The sequence below is a fragment of the Nicotiana tomentosiformis genome, chromosome 6 (assembly GCF_000390325.3).
Source record: "Nicotiana tomentosiformis chromosome 6, ASM39032v3, whole genome shotgun sequence".
Classification (NCBI taxonomy): Eukaryota; Viridiplantae; Streptophyta; class Magnoliopsida; order Solanales; family Solanaceae; genus Nicotiana; species Nicotiana tomentosiformis.
Window position 1 is genome coordinate 40,655,974 of NC_090817.1, and position 22,374 is coordinate 40,678,347.

At 37.3% G+C, this 22,374-nt stretch overlaps 1 protein-coding gene and 2 long non-coding RNA genes across 4 annotated transcripts; all 3 read right to left on the reverse strand.

Annotated features, from left to right (window-relative positions):
- Positions 1-527: 527 nt before the first annotated feature.
- Positions 528-10,462, reverse strand: LOC138893306 (uncharacterized). Its single transcript, XR_011408522.1, has 2 exons — positions 9,717-10,462; positions 528-1,000 (listed from the first exon to the last, which is right to left on the reverse strand). It is a non-coding gene; the product is annotated as an uncharacterized lncRNA (long non-coding RNA).
- Positions 5,942-9,709, reverse strand: LOC138893307 (uncharacterized). Of its 2 annotated transcripts, XR_011408523.1 has the most exons (3): positions 8,588-9,709; positions 6,724-6,863; positions 5,942-6,621 (listed from the first exon to the last, which is right to left on the reverse strand). It is a non-coding gene; the product is annotated as an uncharacterized lncRNA (long non-coding RNA). The 2 variants fall into 2 exon arrangements; XR_011408524.1 differs by lacking the exon at positions 6,724-6,863.
- Positions 10,463-14,627: 4,165 nt separating the features above from the next.
- LOC104111809 (GDSL esterase/lipase At5g03980-like) lies at positions 14,628-16,233 on the reverse strand. The gene has a single exon (XM_070177295.1). It carries the CDS (start codon positions 16,038-16,040, stop codon positions 14,925-14,927), a length of 1,116 nt encoding a protein of 371 aa, XP_070033396.1. The 5' UTR covers positions 16,041-16,233; the 3' UTR covers positions 14,628-14,924.
- Positions 16,234-22,374: the final 6,141 nt, after the last annotated feature.

Sequence of the window (22,374 nt, forward strand, 5' to 3'; positions counted from 1 at the left end):
TTACTCCTATTTCTGCATTTATTTTAAATTCTGTTTTCCTTAAATCATGCTTTTATTATTCTAAATAATGTTAAGTGCCCGGCTTATTTAGTTTGGAGACTGGGTACCATCACGACTTCTAAAGAGGGATTTGGGTCGTGACATATGCTGGATCACAGAAGGCCCCAGTCCACTGCACAAGCGACGACATTAGGCTACCACCATGATCGAAAGACTGCTGGGTCGAAATGAACCAGCCTTTATGCCTAGGCAATGGCGTTGGTCCATGTCCAAATGTACGGGAACTAGGCCCGCTGATGAACTGTGAAGCCTAATGGGCTCACATATTCAGATGAGTTCAGGCCCGTCTGACTTATGCCTCATCTTGGGCTCAATGACCTTTGGAAACCAAACCCTTTTAAAACTGATTTCCAAAGGTTAATTACAACTCATTGCAAATTTAGCATGAATTCATACAAATATCACCACAAGCATGACCAATAATAAAATCGATTACAACTTAGCACTTGTGTCACGATCCAAATCGATGGGCCACAACAGGCACCCAGTACCTTACTCAATCGAGTATCAACGTAATGTATCTGTCATATCATACTATCATAGGTAAATGAGCCGGAAAGGCTGTCGTGAGATAACTAGAATAAAACATGAGGGAAATACTTGACATAGGACGACCCAACGTGATGTACCAACTTATACATATGACATACGGGCCTATAAGGCCGACATGATCATTTGTATACTCACACCATAGGCCGACAAGGACATACAAGTATCCATATATATGACATATGTCTACAAGCCTCTAAGAGTACATAAATGTCATAAAGGTCGGGACAGGCCCCGCCATACCAATCCATACATCTCCAAATTATACTAACCAAATAGGCAACTCTGGAGCAAATGGAGTGCACCAACAACACCTTCTACTGAGTTGATAGCCTACTTGGAGGATTCTTAACTTGTCTATCGGCACCTGCGGGCATGAAACGCAGCGTCCCTAGGCAAAAGGGATGTCAGTACAAATAAAGTACTGAGTATGTAAGGCATGAAAATCAGTGCATAAAAGACATAAAAGAAACGTAGAGTAAAGAATTCCACCTGTAAGTCTAAACAACTTTGTGAATCCTGAAACATTTATAATATCATGCACGTGCATATAAATGTCATGTCATGCATAGGTATATGCGTACATCACATCATCAAGCCTCTAAGGGCATCCCATCATATCATCTCGGCCACTGTGGGTAAAATTATCAACGTATACCAGCTGATTAGGTAGTGATGCGTATATAATGTCGTAACCTTTTCCCATATCCCATATACATATAATATACGCGTATATAACATCATCTGGTCATGGGTCAATGCACAAGTATAAATGAATAAAATGCATAAGAAGTAAGTTAATAAGATTTCTCAGAATGTCATAAGATCAATATGTCTTCGGATAAACTTTATCAATTACGCATTTATTTTCGAGACCCATGAACAGAAGATATAATAAGACACATGGGAAATCAAGAACATAGGCACCCCTATTGCTTCTATGAATAGAGGTATTTATGAAAGTTGTACGTTTGCTCGTTTCGTTTGTATCGTACGAATCATACCAAAAGGAAAGAAGAGATAACCTTAACATACCTGAGCCGATTTTCTTGACAATCCCTCTAACACATGCCAATTGTGATGAAATACGTAACGGCGAGATCGAAATAGGAAAAGATCTGTATGGTATTCTTGAGAAAGATTGCACTGTACTTCCTTAGAATCACAAATCTTATATTGCAATAGCATTATGAAGTTCCATATGAATTATTTTGGAGGCTACATCCGTTACTTAACCAACATGCACATCCCTCTTAAATGATGTATGAAAATCTCTTATCTTTGAGGTTTGTGGGCCCCATTTTTGGGGATTATTTTGCCCAAAAATCTCTAAATATGCCACCTAATTATAAACACCAAAGAGTCATTGATGCTTAAGTCCCCTTGCTTCAACGTTGAGGGTGATGTCCCTTTAAGCTTATCCACCAAAATTAATTACCTTGTTAACTCACCCACTAAAAATCAATAATTATCAATTATCCACATAATTAAGAATTATCTCAAATTACTTAAAATACTAATCACTTTTAACAAACTTTATACACCTTACTATCATGGTTATGTGGTACCTTGTATGGCACTAGTCCATAAATACAGGGTATTATAGCTTGGACCGTATTTTATCCCAAATTGTCAAACTTTGACGAAACTCATTTTCTTCGATTCGCTTACCCTCTCACCTTCACGAATTTACTTATCACTTGTTTGAAATAGCGTAATACTTATAACCTCAAAATAATCTTATCCTTGAACTGATACCAATTTACAACAAATCCAACGTACAATACTACGGGGTGTAACATCATTGTAATACTGTGGAGTGTAACATCATTGCCCCCTTTAGAATATTCGTCCTCGAATGTTGACTGATGTACTTATCGGTCTCATAATCGGATAGCTTTTACGAATTATTTTAATACTTTCCTTGCCATTTAGGGAACTGTTCTGTGAATAAATCCAAAGTCTAGGGCATTCCCACCTTTAGGCCTCCTTCTCACACCACAGCCTGTGGTCGAAATTCCTCCAATCTCCTAGCACTTGCTACCTTCTGTCATGCAGCCTGTGCGACTTTTTCCTTGTATGTGCGCCTATGCGACTCTTCCCTCCAGCTTTTAGCCAATCTCTAGGCCTCACTTTGTGAACATATACAAAATTATGACAAGTTGTCCCTATGGGCATCTATGGCTTTACTACATCTAAGTAGGTCATACTATACCATAATTCTTACTTCGATTTACCGTTACTAAGGTCTGCTACCAAACTCCAGGTTACTCTCTTTGCTTATCCTATATGTATAAATCTAAGTCCTTTAATGCTTCCTCATTACTGTTCATCTTAAGAATGACGGCCTAATATCATCTCATACTTTGTAACTTTTATCCATCCATTGTTGATTCACCTCAATATTGATATACAATCTACCACCGATAACTTGAAACCTCTTACGTAATACATTGTCACTAGGGCTCACGTTGCATCGAGGAATATTTGAAGTGATTTTCCTGATCCACTTAGGGACGATACTATACTTCAATAACCACATTTCATGGCATCCCTACGTGGTTCATCTTATGGGGGTATTTTAATCCTATATAATTCATGAAATCCCTTTTTTTTCTTCAAATCATTACTCAATCGAAGGCCCAACATCATCCTTTATCTATCACAATTACACCCTCATTCTACTACCAGGGCAGTATTTCATCTCTTCTAAATGCTACTAGTCTTAGACTCCTTTGAGTTCATTCAGGTTATACTGAGCTTTCTATAACTTAGAGAAACCATCAGAGCTCTTGTTTTCATGGGCTTAATCCCGAGTACTTATCCATTCTCATCACCTTCTCACTCACCTTTTCTTATCCTTACTCATGTCTTCCTAAAACCTTGTCTCTCTACCATACTCCGAAATCTTAAGTGCATTCATAACGTAACTAACTCTGGATCATTGATCAAATAATTCCTTTCGTTCCTTCTCAACTTTCTTTAAATGTAAGCAATTACTTTTCCTAATCGTTCTGCCACTTGTTGCATGAATACTTGGCTTATCTTAGTGCCCACACATATTGGAATTCCATACAAGCCATATGATCTTGAATATCACCTTCTGATTTTTTTTTTCCTTCCCGTTCATTAGCCACGATAGGTGCCACTTTCTTATGGAGTGCATACAATGTTGTTGTGAGATTGTTATTACAAGACCATTTCCTCTTTAGGTCGTTGTGCTTAGGTTGAAGCCTTCTTCCTTATTTTCTCAGCTAGTCTTTCGTTGTAGTATTTAGGGAAGACCCTCTAACTCTTGTAAAATTGCTCGTTATATTGTATACCCGAAGGAATTTTCGATGTTCTTACTCGCCTATAAATATTCGTAGTTACATACCTCTGTACCCTTGTGCTCGTAGGATTACTTCTGAACTCAGATTTTGATTGTCTCCTTAGTGGTACTCTTTCTTATTTTCGTAAAACTTAACTAGTGCATTTAACTACCCCAACGCTTATTTGAAATTTTTTTAAGGATCACGATATCATTATCTGCGAGACTGAATTAACTATGTCGGGGTTCACTATGTTTATCTTGCACGATCTGTGGATTTGTTTGTATCCTCTTGTCTAGCCATAATTAGGCTCTTCCTTAATTACTACTAACTACTCATTGGCCCATTATCATATCAATATTCCGCGTAATCTTTCTTGGGTTATTTCCTTTGCCTTAACTTACCTCTCGCACTGGCTCCTTATTTATCAATAACATCTCGCACAGGAACCCTTACTTCCTCTCCTTGACGCCGTGTTTGTATAATGTTATGGGATCGTAGCATATCTGTAGGGTTTGAATAAGTGCAATCTCCTCCCTTTCTCATTTTATCGCATTCTTCCTTTATTATTCCATAGTTGCTAGAACCACATAACTCTGACTTAATGCCACATCACTCCATATCCCCCCCTCCCCTTAGGGGAGTACTAAGATTTAGTACTACGATGATCTACGTATAGATATTTTACCTCTTCATCTTTGGCATCTTTTCACATCATCGATGACCCTGACTCGCCTTGCAGAAATCCTTTTGTACCAAGGACAACAAAATTCCTTACTCACGAGGGAGACACCTAGTGTAACTGGCACACATAGTCTCTTAAGCTTAACTTTGCTCACATTGCTTGCTTTAGGGAAGCGTCTTCCTGAATGACCTTTAAAGGTTATTCTTCTGTCGCCCATTCTATTATCGCCGGAACACAATCTCTAAAATTCTCATGATGCCGACTATTATCAAATCACTCAGTCCTTAATTCATGTTTAGTTTATCTTGTTCACCAGCTCATACTGATTTCTATTACTCTGGTGTCTAACTTTTCGTTCTGGTAGTCGCGTTGGAGTCACGAACTTATTTCTCGAAATGAGGATATGACTTTATGGCCTATACTCTTTTGTTGTCTCAAGGCCTGTCACCTCTCATCTTTTCCTTCACTTGACTATAGACTCTGTAATACTATCATTTTTTTGATCTACCGTTGTCATCCATGTATCACATCTTACTCATAATGCTTCATTATCTCTTTTCTTATTTCCCTGCTAATATTTCTGTCTATCACTTTATTCTGAAAACTTCAACAAGACATTCTTTTCCTTTTAGCTCCTCTTGCTCCATCCACTACCTCTTTGGGTTACCTAACATTTTCTCTCTACTAGGGACGGGAGCCACACTAAGGTAATATTTATCCCTTCCGACTTCCGGTGCCTATCTTTGCATATCTAGCTATACTATTCTAGAGTGCACCATCTGGGTGTCTCACAAGGAGATCTATTAGCACATTTGCAATATCCTTCGGAAATGTCAACTAACGTAAACAATCCATCCACCATTTTGGGTTACTCTAACCCCAGCCAGATCCTGATGTCCCGTCCTTCTCTTAAACTATATCTGTTAGCTCCCATAGGGCATAACTGAGATAAGTGTGGCCGATTGTACATACATCTGTTACTATTGAAGTTAACTCAAAATGCTTATATTTCTCTGCCTGAATTGTAAATACTGATAATTTTCATTAACTGGGTGCCTCGTACCCTTCTTCACCTTGATTCTTTTACTTGTTGAAACTTGTATCTACCTTCTGAATCTCTCATTGCTTTTCACCATATGGGTGGATAGATATTCTTGCCTTAAGACTCCTTATCAAGAAGCTTACACGTCTTAGTATACACATGTTCTGCTGAAGACCTCACATTTATACATTATAAGAATGGCAAAATCGAGTTTCTCTAACCCAACTTTTCCACAACCACATGCAGCCTCTTACTAATTATCCTTTGGATGTAGGTATCGTCTTACGATGAATAAAATAGAATTTAGGAATTTGAATTCTTATAAGTTAGCTCTACCACACGATCTAGAGTAAGAAGAAAGAGTGACAGTCCTAAATACCCTGTAGCCTCCTGCTTATAAGTGTGGTGCACAACACACCCATAAATAAGACTCTATAGACACGACTTGTAGACTTCCTAGGATAGAACTGCTCTGATACCACTTTTGTCACGATCCAAACCGATGGGCCACGACGGGCACCCGGTACCTTACTCAACCGAGTACCAACGTAACATATCTGTCGTATCATACTATCATAGGTAAATAAGCTGGAAGGGCTGTCGTGATATAACTAGAATAAAACATGAGGGAAATACTCGACATAGGACGACCCAACGTGATGTACCGACTTATACATATGACATACGGGCCTATAAGGCCGACATGATCATTTGTATACTCACACCATAGGCCTACAAGGACATACAAGTATCCATATATATGACATCTGTCTACAAGCCTCTAAGAGTACATAAATGTCATAAAGGTCGGGATAGGTCCCTGCTATACCAATCCATACATGTCCAAATCATACTAACTAAATAGGCAATTCCGGAGCTAATGAAGTGCACCAACACCTTCTACTGAATTGATAGCCTACTTGGAGGATTCTCAACTTGTCTATCGGTACCTGCGGGCATGAAACGCAGCGTCCCTAGGCAAAAGGGACGTCAGTACAAAAAAAAGTACTGAGTATGTAAGGCATGAAAATAAGTACATAAAAGACATAAAAGAAACGTGGAGTAAAGAATTCCACCTATAAGTCTAAATAACTTTGTGAATCCTGAAATATTTATAATGCCATGCACGTGCGTATAAATGTCATGTCATGCATAGGTATATGCGTACATAACATCATCAAGTCTCTGAGGGCATCCCATCATATCATCTCGGTCACTGTAGGCAAAATCATCAACGTATAACAGCTGATCAGTTGGTGGTGCGTATATAATGTCGTAACCTTTTTCAATATCCCATATACATATAATATACGCATATATAACGCCATCTAGTCATGCGTCAATGCACATGTATAAATGAATGAAATGCATAAGAAATAAGTTAATAAGATTTCTCGGAATGTCATAAGATCAATATGTCTTCGGATAAACTTTATCAATTACGCATTTCTTTTTCGAGACCCATGAACAGAAGATATAATAAGACACATGGGAAATCAAGAACATAGGCACCCCTAGTGCTTCTATAAATAGAGGTATTTATGAAAGATGTACGTTTGCTCGTTTCGTTTATATCGTATGTATCATACCAAAAGGAAAGAAGGGATAGTCTTAACATACCTGAGCCGATTCTCTTGACAATCACTCTAACACACGCCAATCGCGAAGAAACAAGTAACGGCGAGATCGGAATAGGAAAAAATCCGTATGATATTCTTGAGAAAGATTATACCGTATTTCCTTAGAATAACAAATCTTACATTTCTATAGTATTATGAAGTTCCATATGAATTATTTTGGAGGCTTCATCCGTTACTTAACCAACATGCACATCCCTCTTAAATGATGTATGAATATCTCTTATCTTTGAAGTTTGTGGGGCCCACTTTTGGGGATTATTTTTCCCAAAAATCTCTAAATATGCCACCTAATTATATACACCAAAGAGTCATTGATGCTTAAGTCCCCTTGCTGCTACGTTGAGGGTGATGTCCCTTTAAGCTTATCCACCAAAATTAATTACCTTGTTAACTCACCCACTAAAAATCAAAAATTATCAATTATCCACATAATTAAGAATTATCTCAAATTACTTAAAATACTAATTACTTTTAACACACTTTATACACTTTACTATCATGGTCATATGGTACTTTGTATGGCACTAGTCCATAAATACGGGATATTATAGTTTGGACCGCATTTTATCCCAAATTGTCAAACTTCGACGAAACTCATTCTTTTCGAATTGCTTACCCTCTCACCTTCACGAATTTACTTATCACTTGTTTGAAATAGCGTAATACTTATAACCTCAAAATAATCTTGTCCTTAAACTAATGTCAATTTATAACAAATCCAACGTATAATACTACGGAGTATAACATCGTTGTAATACTGCGGAGTGTAACAACTTGCAGATAACATTTTGTACTTGACGCTAAGCTAATCAAAATCAATAATTTATAGTAGTAGCCATTTTTGTACTCTTGGATATTTGAGCTTGGTTAAACGCTAATTAGGATTTTATTTCAGAACCAACACTTCCTAGGTCCACTTCACAGTAATTACTCTAATTCCAGTAGACTCTCATTCAATCTCAACATCTAAATAACACCATAACTATTTTTAATGAGTAAAGAACATCCAAAAGAAACTCATATGCTCACTAAATCAAGCACAAGCACAGCAAAATCAATTAGAGAGAGAAATCAATTGAGCTCGACATGATGCTATTTTAATGACTGATTTTCATTGATCTTAACTACATCTATAGCATGCTTTATTGAGCTAAACAACTATCATTTCAAATCATCCAAAGCTATAACACACATAGTCATAAAAATAGGATTAAAATTAAATGAAACAGGCAGAAAATTGAGTTAACCAACTACTTTTAATCATTCAACTAAATATATCTACAAAGTGCCATGTGTTTACCTAATGAGCAAGAGCAAGCAAAACCAGAGGTGCCAAATCAAGGCAAGAAAGGATGGAGTTCAGCAAAACACACCTTCAACAGCAAGAATCCAAATCTTGAAACCCTGATTTTAGACTCACATGATCCAATTCAAGCCAAGAAACTCGACTTCAAAAAACCCAGAGAAGAATAGCAGGGTTTTAGAGAAAAAAAAAAACTACTGATGTTCCTCTTTTTCTCCTAAGGATTTTTCAGAATAAAAGAACTTCTTCTAAAAATGCTTGTTCCTCCCTCTCAAATGAGAGAATGGGTGCATTTATAGGCTAACTCTAGGGTTTTCTATTTTCTGTTTGTTCCCTTTTTAACCCTCTATAATTATTTCTAGAGGATTCTATGCCCTCTGGATAATAGAATTATTACCAGCTGTCGCTCTCCCCCGCATTTCCTTCTTCTGACCTTAATTCTAGGAAGCCCATGTACTTTAGCCAAACAAATTCCCCAAGTTCATTCCTAGCCGCTTCCTCTAAGATTACCTCGGTAATTTTTCTAAATTAGCCCCGAAATCCATCTCTTATTTATTTTAGCTTACTCACTCCCTTCTAAAAGCTTATGTTTTCTCACGCCTCCCTTTTACTCTCTTTCTTTATACTTCTTACATCATCTGATCCCAATAATAGGCCAAAATGATTTTAGATCTTCCTCATGTTTGACCCAGAAGGTCAAAATGCCCAATTGATTATTACAGGGCCTGCCCGATGTTCAAAACAGGCCCAACTTACTAGTTTCAATTCCCAAATCCTTCCATCAAAATCTAATACTTGACTTAACTTCCAAACTAAACAAATTCTACATGTAAACATATGATTAAATAAACAAAAGTTAGACAATAATCACGCTGCTAATAATCAACCAAGCTACTTAATTTAAATTATCTTAAATGCACACAATTAGATAAAAAATTACCAGACTTGTCAATTAACATGCAATTTGATTTCATCAACTAATTTGGAACAAACAAACCATAACTAGAAAGAAAACCTAATACCTAATGTGCAAACAAATTGAATGATAGGAAAACACATGGTCCCATGAGATCACATTCAAACAGTGCAAGATAAGTAAGAAAAGAACTGGAGATTTAGGATATACCATTTAAGATTAGGAGGAGCCCGAAAAGAACATAGGTGGCAGACATTGATTTGTTCGACCTCCAAGGTCTTTCCTCCAAGAGATCCTTCTTGGATTTAGAATCCTGATGGATCTTCTTGGAAGAAAGACTCATGGGAGTCAAACGAGTGTGGTGACGAAGGTATTACATGAATTTTGGTCGGTCAACGATGAGTTGATCGGCGCCGATGATCGTGAAATGACCTAATACCAACACCACTACATATATCTTTGTGAATTCTATCAAATGGTGTAGGCTTCAAGGTCATGTGATCAACAGTTGTGAGTAAAATTGAAAAGAGGCATAACAGGCTAGGATTTCGATTCTGGTGGTGGTTGGGTAAGAATTGGGACTGGATCTTAACGAGAGGGTGTAGAGGAGGAGAAGAACAAATGTGGTTTGGGGCAATTTCATAAACTCCGGCCGACGGAGATGATTATCAGCCGGTGGTCAACGGTGATCAATGGGTAGGTGGACGGTGGTTGAAGGTGGAAGAGCAGCGGAAGCGATTTTCGGCCACCCTAGATTCCTAATCTAAGGGAAGGAAATTGGGGGGTTTGTAAAAGTGAGATCTTTACGATCTCTTTTGGCTAAAAGGGGGTAAATAATGAAATAATATAGTTTTGGGATGAAGCTACATCGTTTGAAGGATTCAAATGCAGAAGTTTTGGACCGGGTCGGGAGATCGGACGTGAGGATGTGTTTCAGAATATTGGGTCGTTTGGGACTTGGCCCAGTTAGAATGGGTTACCATCATACCCTATTCCTTCTTCTTTGCTTTTATACAAATAGCCACTTCTTTCAATTAGTAATTAGCCTAATTTTCACTTTTAACCCCTTTTTATCTAATTAATGGTTAAAAATGCCAATTAATCCTAACCATTATCTAATTATGCAATTAAAATTCTAAATGCAAAGACGAGTGACAAATGCTATTCTTGTGGTTTTTGTGTATTCTAATATGCAATTAAAATGTAACTAAATGCAATTAAAATGCAAAAATAAATGGATATAAAAATAAATTCCTAAAAAAATTATGAAAAATCAAACAAACAAATGAATTACTAATTAAATGCCATTTTAGGAGCAATTTATGTAGGGCTAAAAATTACATGCTCACAAATACAATAACATCATACAAACTCGCTCGGAAGTTCAAATCATCAAAATAATAGCTAAAATCAAGGATCAAGCATCAAAACCCAAGATTTCCATGTTCATAACTTCAAATTTCAACTTTTCACAGTAAGCGTCGAAACGGCCTTGGGTCACCCGGGACCCCAACCAAACATGGGTACAAGTCGAAAATTATCATACGAACCTACCGGAATCGTCAAAATAGCGATCTGGGGTCGTTTACCAATAATGTTGACCGTGGCCAACTCGCATTTTCATGTTCAAAAATTAAGTTTCTTTAAAATATCGCATTTAAACTTTTTGGAAATTAACAAAAATCATCAAATAAGACTATGTAAGGTCTCAAATCAAGAAATGGGACACTAGCACTCAAAACGACATATCGAGTCGTTACATTTCACCATTTATAACCATACCTACACCGCATAGGTTTGATCAACATTTGGAGACATCAATCTAGGGGTGGCAAGTGGGCCGGGCCCGGTCCTAAGTGGGCTTCGCGGGCCCGGTCCTAAGTGGGCCGGTCCTAAGTGGGCCAGTCCTATGCGGTCCGGTCCTAAACGGTCCCGGGCTTCGCGGACTTATTGTTAGAACCGGCTCGGGACCGGGACCACGAAATAACGGTCCCGGGTTAAGTGGGCCGGTCCCGGGCCCAAACGGGCCTAAACGGGCCCAACAGAAACTTTGTATTTTTAATTTTGTTTTTATAGAAGTTAGAGAAAAAAAATAGTAATAAATATATATAAGCTATATTCGATTTATATACTATATATACATCTTAAAATATATATATATACTATATTATATATACATAGTATACATCTTAAAATATACTATATATACATCTTAAGATATACTATATATATAGAGTATATTATAGTAGATCTTAAGCTATATATACATCTTAAGATATATATACATCTTAAGATATATAAGCTCTATATATATATAGTAAGATGTATATATAGTATATCTTAAGATGTATACTATCGAATATGACTTATAAACTATGTATATATATTATAGTATATATATACATCTTAAGATATATATATATATATATATATATATATATATATATATATATATATATATATATATATATATATATATATAGTTATATACACACTATACTATATATACATAGTATATTCGATATACTATACTATATATACATATATATATATATATATAAGCTTATATATATATATATACTATACTATACTATATATACATCTTAAGATATATAAGCTATATTCGATTTATATACTATATATACATCTTACTATATATATATATATATATATACACACATACTATACTATATATACATAGTATATAAGTCATATTCGATAGTATACATCTTAAGATATACTATATATACATCTTAAGATATATATATATATATATATATACACACACACATACTATACTATATATACATCTTATATATACACACACTATACTATATATACATAGTATATAAGTCATATTCGATAGTATACATCTTAAGATATATATAATATATATAGTAAGATGTATATATATTATAGTATAGTATAGTATATACTATATATACAACTTAAGATATATAAGCTATATTCGATATATTTGATTTATATATTATATATATAGGCTTATATATATATACTATACTATACTATATATACATCTTAAGATATATATATATATATATATATATATATATATACACACACACACACACACATACTATACTATATATACATCTTACATATACACACACTATACTATATATACATAGTATATAAGTCATATTCGATAGTATACATCTTAAGATATATATAATATATATAGTAAGATGTATATATATTATAGTATAGTATAGTATATATATAAGCTTATATATATATATATATTATATATATACTATAATATACTATAATATATATACATCTTACTATATATAAGCTATATTCGATTTATATACTATATATACATCTTAATATATATATATATATATATATATATATATATACACACACATACTATACTATACTATATATACATCTTAAGATATATAAGCTATATTCGATTTATATACTATATATACATCTTAAGATATATATATATATATACACACACTATACTATATATACATAGTATATAAGTCATATTCGATAGTATACATCTTAAGATATACTATATATACATCTTAAGATATATATAATATATATAGTAAGATGTATATATATTATAGTATAGTATAGTATATACTATATATACAACTTAAGATATATAAGCTATATTCGATATATTCGATATACATATATATATATATATATATATATATATAAATATATATATATATATATATATAAGCTTATATATATACTATACTATACTATAATATATATACATCTTACTATATATAAGCTATATTCGATTTATATACTATATATACATCTTAAGATATACTACATATACATGTATATCTACTATATATATATATCTAGTATATCTAGTATACTATGTATATATAGTTTATCTTAAGATGTATATAGTATAGTATAGTATATATAGTATATCTTAAGATGTATATATATCTTAAGATGTATATATAGTATAGTATATATATTATATCTTAAGATGTATATATAGTATATCGAATATAGTTTATATATCTTAAGTTGTATATATAGTATATATATATATTATACTATACTATAGTATATAAGCCGTATTCGATAGTATATATATAGGCTTATATATATATATGTATATCGAATATAGCTTATATATCTTATGAGATGTATAGTGTATATATATATATATATATATATACATATATACTATACTATACTATATTATACTATATGTATAGTTTAAGATATATAAAAAGACAAAAATATTGTAAAGAGATATACAAATCAATGCGTTATATTTTTATTATAGCATTAAAAATCATGGCAATATCTTTATAGTTGAAAATAGGGAAAAAGTGTAATTATAAAAAGTTTGGGATTAAAACAAAGTTGGGGGTTAAATGGCTATAAAAAAAATTAATTTTTTTTTGGTAAAAATAGCCGTTGGGCCCGCTAGGCCCGCTAAGGGACCGGGCCGGTTCCGGACCCAAACATAGGACCGGCCCTGACGGCCAAACGATCCCGGGCCTGGCGGGCCCAAACATAGGACCGGCCCACGAGACCGGACCAGGCCCGCTAAAACCGGACCAAACGGTCCTGACCCGTTTAGTCGTTTGGCCCGTTTGACCCGCGGTCCCGAGCCGGTCCTGGGCCTGGACCGGCCCACTTGCCAGCCTTACATCAATCTATCTGCCTATTAAGTGTTAGTAATACAATTACAAACTAAATGCAATATAAAACTAAATGCAATATATCGTAAATCTGTTTATGCGCTTTTTATATGCATGATTGACGATTACAGTTAAAAATCTTATTTATTATACAAGAATCACCTCATCATCGATGTTCTTCTATCTATATACCACAGAATAAACATATGAAGGGATCTTATGTCTGCTTTTTTTTTTAAAACATTGATATTAAAATAACTGGTTATATACGTAAATATTTACGAACACTGCATATTAAAAATTCAAAAGATATCTAGCGGGTAAAGTGTGAAACTCATGTGAGACGCGCTGCGCTTTGTCTTAATTACCATTTAAAAGAAAAAATCATATCTTGTCACTTACTAACTCAGTGATTTCGTTTGATTTTCACCATAAATGAGAATTTAAATCAAATTCTGAATTAAACGAAAATAAACGTAGTCTTATTGGCTCAACTGAACTTGGTAAAGTAATTTTTCATCATTTAGCAAGAAACGAGAACTCCTGGACGCTTGAATAGTCACACCTTACAGAGAGCACGTGATCAAAACCTCTAGCTCCACTCATCAAACAAAAAGATTCAAGGCAATTACATCATTTCTCTTAATTTGTTTTTTCCCGTCTTAATGAAGCATATAGCATACATTTGACCGTAATTAAAACACCCAACTATATCCAATCTTGGATATATATAATAATCTTCAACCTGGCTAGTTGCCTAAACAGCACACCTGAATTTGGACAACATGTCGTTGACAAGAATGTCTGTCATACGACGATGAGCTTCGTCTGTCAAATGAATTCCATCCCAATGCACGTATCTAGCCGGATTCGAACAAACATTGATCCCAGCAGCTCCACACACGGTCCTAAAGTTAAAGTTATACCTCCCTCCAGTTCCACAACATGCACTAAGCAACGTGTTCTGGTCAAATCCAAAGGAAGAAGCACTGCGCATAACTGTCAAAAGGGAACCATAGAAATCCCCGTACACAATGCTAACATTCGGGAATTCGCGCTGCAGATTCGCGATAGCCCTGCTCACGTATCTATTATGATACGAAGCGAAGTCATTGTAGTTCCTCAAGCAACCCATTTGGTCGTACGCGCCTGTATTATTATCAGGAAATGATGTGAGATACAGCGGCAAGCACCCGAGTGGGTAAATTCCTGGAACCAAAAAGCGCGTGGCTCCGAGCTGAATCACATCTTTGATGCCTCTCATAATCCCCGCGACAACGTTAGGGACGTATGTCCTAACTTCTGGGATCTGCTTGTTCTGGAAAAACCCATTGTAGTAATCATTTCCACCCCATTCCCCCATAACTATCAGAGTGTTTTTGAGAGAGTCTGCACATCTGGAGCCACAGGTGGACTGAAGATGAGTTTTGAACCAACCTAATTGGTTTGCGAGCGGGGTGTTCCAAGTGGGCAACCGAATGTTTCGGGCAGTCCAGAAGGAAGTGTTGAGGGCCGTACCACCGGCCACGGCGAAATTAACGCCTTGTGTGAAAGCAGCACCCCTGTCCAAGTAAGCATTGAGGAAAGGGAGTTGGAGAGATTGGGTAATAAAATCGATAATGACACGGCCGTTTGAGAAACGGCCAGTGGGTCTGTTGAAGAAAGTAGAGCCGTAAGGAGAGCGGTCGGCGCGGAAAATGATGGAGGCGCCGGGTGTACGGATAACATTACCGGCGTCGGCCAGAGAATCGCCGAGTTGGTACACTGAATTAATATTGCATTTAGTTTGGGCAGTTGAAGGAGTAAAGAAGAAAGCTGTCAAAGTAATGAGTGAAAGGGACAAGGAAATTCGGGTTACGGAAAGAGTAGCCATTGAAGAAACTTTATGTCTGAAGTAGAAATCGTTGTACTATATATAGATAGGTAGGGAAGTTCCTGGCTGCTGCTGCTATACAAAAGCGATGGCTTTAGCTGTTCAGTGGCTGGTTTTCACTTTGTCTCTCTTTCCCTTTTGTGTTTTTATTTTTGTTTAATGCCAAGAAAGTCTCCTTTTGGCTTTTTGACTGGTCAAGTGGTTGAGATTCCACAATGCGGAGCTATGATATCTACAGTTTTTCTTTTCCACGTGATGCCCACAGTTCTACGACAAAATTTAGTATTGATGTCTCAATTTAGGTGAAGAATTTCGGATTATAAGGTTTTAATTTTAAATACTGAATTTTGGATGTGAACACGGATAAGAATACTACTAATATGAATCAACATCGTTAACAATTTAAAATATTTTATTATAATAGAAAAAAATTATTTGAGTTCCTAAATAGAGACACCTTACACAAAATGGAGGGGATTAACAATCATGTTTATATCTAGCTTGTTAGTGAAAATATAATTACAATTAAAAAATAAAATGAGACGTGAATATCTCGCTCTCTTGAAGGAGATTCAAGCGCACTACAATAAAATTTTCACTAGTCCAGCAGTAATCTTTGTCACTTTGTCTCCCCCAAAATACAACAACTCGATCACGTCTTATGTCACGGCCCAAAACTATCATCGGGTCGTGATGGTGTCTAACTCACTTGCTAAGCAACCCAAACATAACAATAACGATTCAAGATAACGAATTACGAAATATTACAAGTCTAAAAGTCAAAATATCTTAAATAAAGACTGCGCTGATACAATAAATCCCCCATAACTGTTAAACTTTGGTCAGCTCTTACAATTTAAATCTTCAACCAAGGGACTAAGTGTCCAATTCAATCTAAAACTCTCCCAAAACCAAACTAACCATTCCCACGAGTCTCATAATCACAAATACACATATGTAAAGCATCAAACAAAGGAAACGAGGCTAAAAACTCAAAACGATCGGCTAAATCGTTATAGTTTCCTGTGGCACCAGCCATTTCTCAAATCAGGGGAGAAGCCTAGACTCCCGCTACTCACACTACAGAGCAGGCTCACGGGTATCAGACCTCAACAGTTTTACCAATTGGGGTGGTTCAGACTGTTGTTGCCACACAGCCCGGTGACAGACCCGCGACGTCAGCTGATGAGCTGAAGAGGTTGGACAGGTTTACCAAGTTGTATCCCCCTCACTTTAGTGGTACACCTTCTAATGACCTCCCATGACTTCTTGGACCATCTCCATGAAATTTTGAGCAACATAGGGATAGTAGAGTCGAATGGAATTAATTTCATTGTATTTCAGATGCATGGCTCTGCCAAAAGGTGATGGCAGGTGTACGTGCAGGGCAGGCCAACGGGATCACCACCTCTCACATGGGCTCAGTTCTCGCAGTTGTTCTTGAAGAAGTTTATTCCCTTCACTTAGAGAGAGATTTGCTCCATCACTTCGAGCTCCTTCGGTAGGGTAGCATGGCCGTTAATAAGTATGAGACTAGATTTATAGATTTATCACGCCATGCAGCTATCCTGATCCCTACCGAGAGGGAGAAGGTACGGAGATTCATAGATGGCCTTACATATGGCATCAGACTTCAGATGGCCAAAGATACCGAGGATGATATTTTTTTTTCTCGGGTAGCGGAGATCGCTAGGAGGATTGAACGCATCAAAGGTCAGGCGAGGGAGGCGACCTCTGAAAAGAGGCCTCATCATTTTGGAGGATTTAGTGGTGCCTCATCTAGAGACAGAAGTTCCTTTAGTAGAGTCCATCCTATCAAGTCGGTTCAGTCAGCTCTACAGGTTACCCATGGTACTTCAGGTAGTCAGAGTGCTTATAGACCTCGTTCTGAGCAGCTAGCATACAAAGCATCTCCAGCTCCGGTTAGTGCACCTCTAATACAGAGTTACCAGGGTGGTTATTTAGGTCGACGGCGATAGTTCCAGGGTCAGCAATCACGTCACCCAAGGGCTTGTTATACATGTGGAGATTTGAGGCATACCAAAAAGTTTTGCCCTAGGTCACAAAGCAGTATGCCACAACAAGGTACTTGTGCTATGATTCTGGCACTGATAGCTCTACCACCCGCACAACCAGCTAGAGGTGGGGTCAGGTAGCCCAAGGTAGAGTCTAGTTAGTTAAAGGTGGAGGTCAGTTAGTGAGAGATCGTCCGAGAGGTGGAGGACAGGTTGGTGGGCTCAGCCCCGTTGTTATGCATTTCCAGCTAGACTTAAGGCGGAGTCATCCGATGCAGCTATTACAAGTATTATTCCAGTTTGTCATAGAGATACTTCCGTATTTTTTTATTCGGTTTCTACATATTCTTATGTGTCTTCATATTTTGCTTCGCATTTGAGTATGCCTCGTGATTCTCTTGATGTTCCTATTTCTGTGTCTACACTAGTCAGAGACTCTATTATAGCTGATCGGGTGTATTGGTCTTGTGTTGTTACTATTAATGGTTTTGATACGGTAGTTAATATTTTGTTGCTGAATATTGTGAATTTTGGGGTATGAATTGGTTGTCCCCCTATCACACTATCTTGGATTGTCATGCCAAGACAGTGACCTTAGCCATGCCGGGGTTGCCAAGATTAGAGTGGAGAGGAACTCTCGGTCACTCCACTAGCAGTGTGGTTTCATATTTGAAGGCTCAGCATATGATCGAGAAGGGGTGTTTGGCGTATTTAGCTTATATCTGTGATTCTAGTGCAGAGGTTCCTTTTATGGATTCGGTTGTGAGTGAGTTTCAAGAGGTGTTTCCTATGAATTTGTCGGGGTATGCCACCCGACAGGGATATCGACTTTTGCATTGATTTGGCTCTAGATACTCAGCCTATTTCTATTCCACCATACCGTGTGGCTCTAGTTGAGCTGAAAGAATTGAAGGATTTGCTTAACAAAGGGTTCATTAGACCGAGTATTTCACCTTGGGTGCACCGGTGTTGTTTATTAAGAAAAAGGACATATCTATAAGGATGTGCACAGATTATCGGCAGTTGAACAAGGTCACTATCAAGAACAAGTAACTGTTACCTAGGATTGATGATTTATTTGACCAGCTTTAGAGTGCCAAGATGTTTTCCAAGATTGAATTGAGATCTAGCTACTATAGGTTAAAGATTAGGGCATCTGATGTCCCTAAGACAGCTTTTAGGACTCATTATTGTCATTACGAGTTCTTGGTGATGTCATTTGTCTTGACTAATGCTCCAACAACCTTCAAGGATTTGATGAAACGAGTGTTCAAGCCTTATTTGGATTCGTTTGTGATTGTCTTCATCAATGATATTCTGATTTACTCTCGCAATAGAGAGGAGCATGTGCAGCACCTGCGGATTGCACTTCAGAACTTGAAGAATCGTCAGTTATATGCCAAGTTTTTAAAGTGTGAGTTCTAGTTAGACTCGGTTGCCTTTTTGTGTCATGTTGTGCTTTCAGATGGTATCAAGGTGTATCCTAAGAAGATTGAGGTAGTTCAGAACTGGCCTAGACATACTTCAGCTACAGAAATTTGGAGCTTCTTGGGTTTGGAGGGGTACTATTGCCGGTTCATGGAGGGGTTTTCATCTATCTCAGCCCCATTGACCAAGTTGACACAGAAGGGTTCTCTTTTCATATGGTCCGACAAGTGTGAGAAGAGATTTCAGAAGCTCAAGAATGGCTTGATTATAACCTTTAGTATTGGTGTTGACCACACGTTCTGGATCTTACACTGTGTATTTTGATATATCGCGTATTGGGCTTGACGCGGTATTGATGCGGGATGGTAGAGTGATTGCCTACGCATCTCATCAGTTGAAAGTCCATGAGAAGAACTAACCTGTGCATAATTTGGAGTTAGCAGCCATTTTTCAAGCACTCAAGATTTGGAGGCAATGTCTATATGGCGTTCCATCTGAGGTCTATACCGACCATCGGAGTCTCCACCATCTATTCAAGCACAAGGATCTTAATTTGCGGCAGCAGAGATGGTTATAGTTTTTGAAAGAATATGATATCATCATATTATAACATTTAGGGAAGACCAATATAGTGGTCGATGCCTTGAGTAAGAAGACGGAGAGCATGAGTAGTTTGGTTTTTTTGCCGGCAGAAGAGAGGCCATTAGCCATGAATGTTCAGGATTTGGCCAACTGGTTTATGAGGTTGGATATTTCGGAGCCTATCAGGGTTCTCGCTTATGTGGCGGCATACTCACTTATTGGTCTTGAAAGACACGATGCAACGGGGTGGTGCTAAGAAGGTTATGATCAGGGATAATGGTGTTATGCGGCTTCAAGGTAGAATTTGTGTTTCGAATATTTATGGGTTGAGGGAGTTGATCCTTGAGGAGGCTCACATTTTACGGTATTCCATTCACCCAGGTGTAACAAAGATTTATCGTGACTTGAGGCAACACTATTGGTGGCGGAAAATGAAGAAAGACATTGTTGGACATGTCTCTTGGTGCTTGAATTATCAACAACTGAAGTATGAACATCAGAAACTGGGAGGGTTGACTCAGAAGTTGGTGATACCGGAATGGAAATGGGAGCGCATTATTATGGACTTTGGGGTAGGCTTACCATGGACCATGAGGAAGTATGATGCTATTTGGATTATTATGGACCGGTCGACTAAGTTCGAGCACTTTATTCCGGTGGTGACTTCTTACTCTTCGGACCAGTTGGCTAACATTTACATCTGGATGATTATCCGCATGCACTGTGTGCCCATTTCTATCATTTTAGATCGTGGAGCGCAGTTCACTTCACACTTTTGGAGAGTAGTTCTGCGTGAGTTGGGCATGCGGGTCAAGCTAAGTACCGTATTTTATCCTCAGACAGACGGGTAGTCCGAGTGGATTTTGGAGGATATGTTGCAGGCATGCTCTATGGATTTCGGGGGTCAGTGGGACCAGTTTCTACCTTAGCAAAGTTCGTCTACAACAAGAGCTATCAGTCAATTATCCAAATGGCTCCGTATGAGGCCTTATATGGGAGGCGATGTCGTTCTCCGGTTGGATGGTTTGAGCCAGATATGGCTAGATTCTTCGGCACAGATTTGGTTCGTAATGCTTTGGAGAAGGTGAAGGTGATTCAGGAGCGGCTTCGTGCAGCTCAGTCCAGGAAAAAGCGTTATATGGACCGGAAGGTTCGAGATGTGGCTAACATGGAAGGTGAGAAGGTTCTTCTCCGAGTGTCGCTTATGAAGGGCGTGTTTCAATTTGGAAAGAAGAGCAAGTTGAGCCCGAGGTTTATTGGCCTGTTTGAGACCTTAGAAAGTTGGGGAGGTTCCTTATAAGCTTGCATTAACTTCTATCCTAGTAGGAGTACATTCGGTATTTCACGTCTCCGTGCTTCGGAAGTACCATGAAGATAGGTTACATGTTTTAGAATTCAACATGGCACGACTTGATGAAAAGTTGACCTATGAGTAAGAGCAGGTGACTATTCTAGACCGGCATGTTCGAAAGTTGAGATCTAAAGATATCCCTTCTATGAAAGTGCATTGGAGAGGTCAACTGATTGAGGTGGATACTTGGGAGTCGGAGTCCGATATGAGGAGTAGATACCTGCACTTTTTTACCAGTCCAGGTACATTTCTAAGTCTGTTAGAGGATGAATGTTTCTTTTAGAGGTGGAGAATGTAATAACCTAATAGGTCGTTATGAGTACTAGCTCCCTTTTTTGCATTTTGAGACTTTTCATAGTTCAATTTGATGAATTATGACTTGCGTGTGTGGTCCGTATTGATTTCCGGAAAGCTTATATGTGAAATTTTAAAGAAAATGTGAGTTTTGACTTTAAATATGGCTAGAGTTGACCACGGTCAATATTTTTGGTAAATGACCTTGGATCGGTATTTTGACGATTACAGTAGGTTTGTATGATATTTTTGGAATTGTACACATGTTTATTCGGGGTCCCGGGTCATTTCAATTGGAAAAATAAGTTTTGAACTTGAAAATCTTGAGTTTTAATCATCGATTCTTGATATTTGTTGTTATTTTGATGATTGGAGATAGCGAGCAAGTTTGTATGAAGTTATTACACTTGTATAGATATTCGGATTGGATCTCGAAAGGCTCGGGTGAGTCTCGGATATGTTTCGGATGGTTTTGGCAGCTGAAGGCAACTGTTGTTGTGTATGATCCGCAGGTCTCGCAATTGCGTTCACAAATGCGAGCCTCACATTTTTTATGCCAGGCTCGCATTTTCCATATTGGGCATGGGATGTAAGTCTTTTCAATTGTGAAGTCAGTGTCGCTTTTGTGATCCAGGGGGTCACATTTGAGATGGATGTGTCGCAA

Excerpts from the sequence above, each read along its gene's own strand:
- LOC104111809 (XM_070177295.1), bottom strand. The coding sequence starts at position 16,040 with ATGGCTACTCTTTCCGTAACCCGAATTTCCTTGTCCCTTTCACTCATT.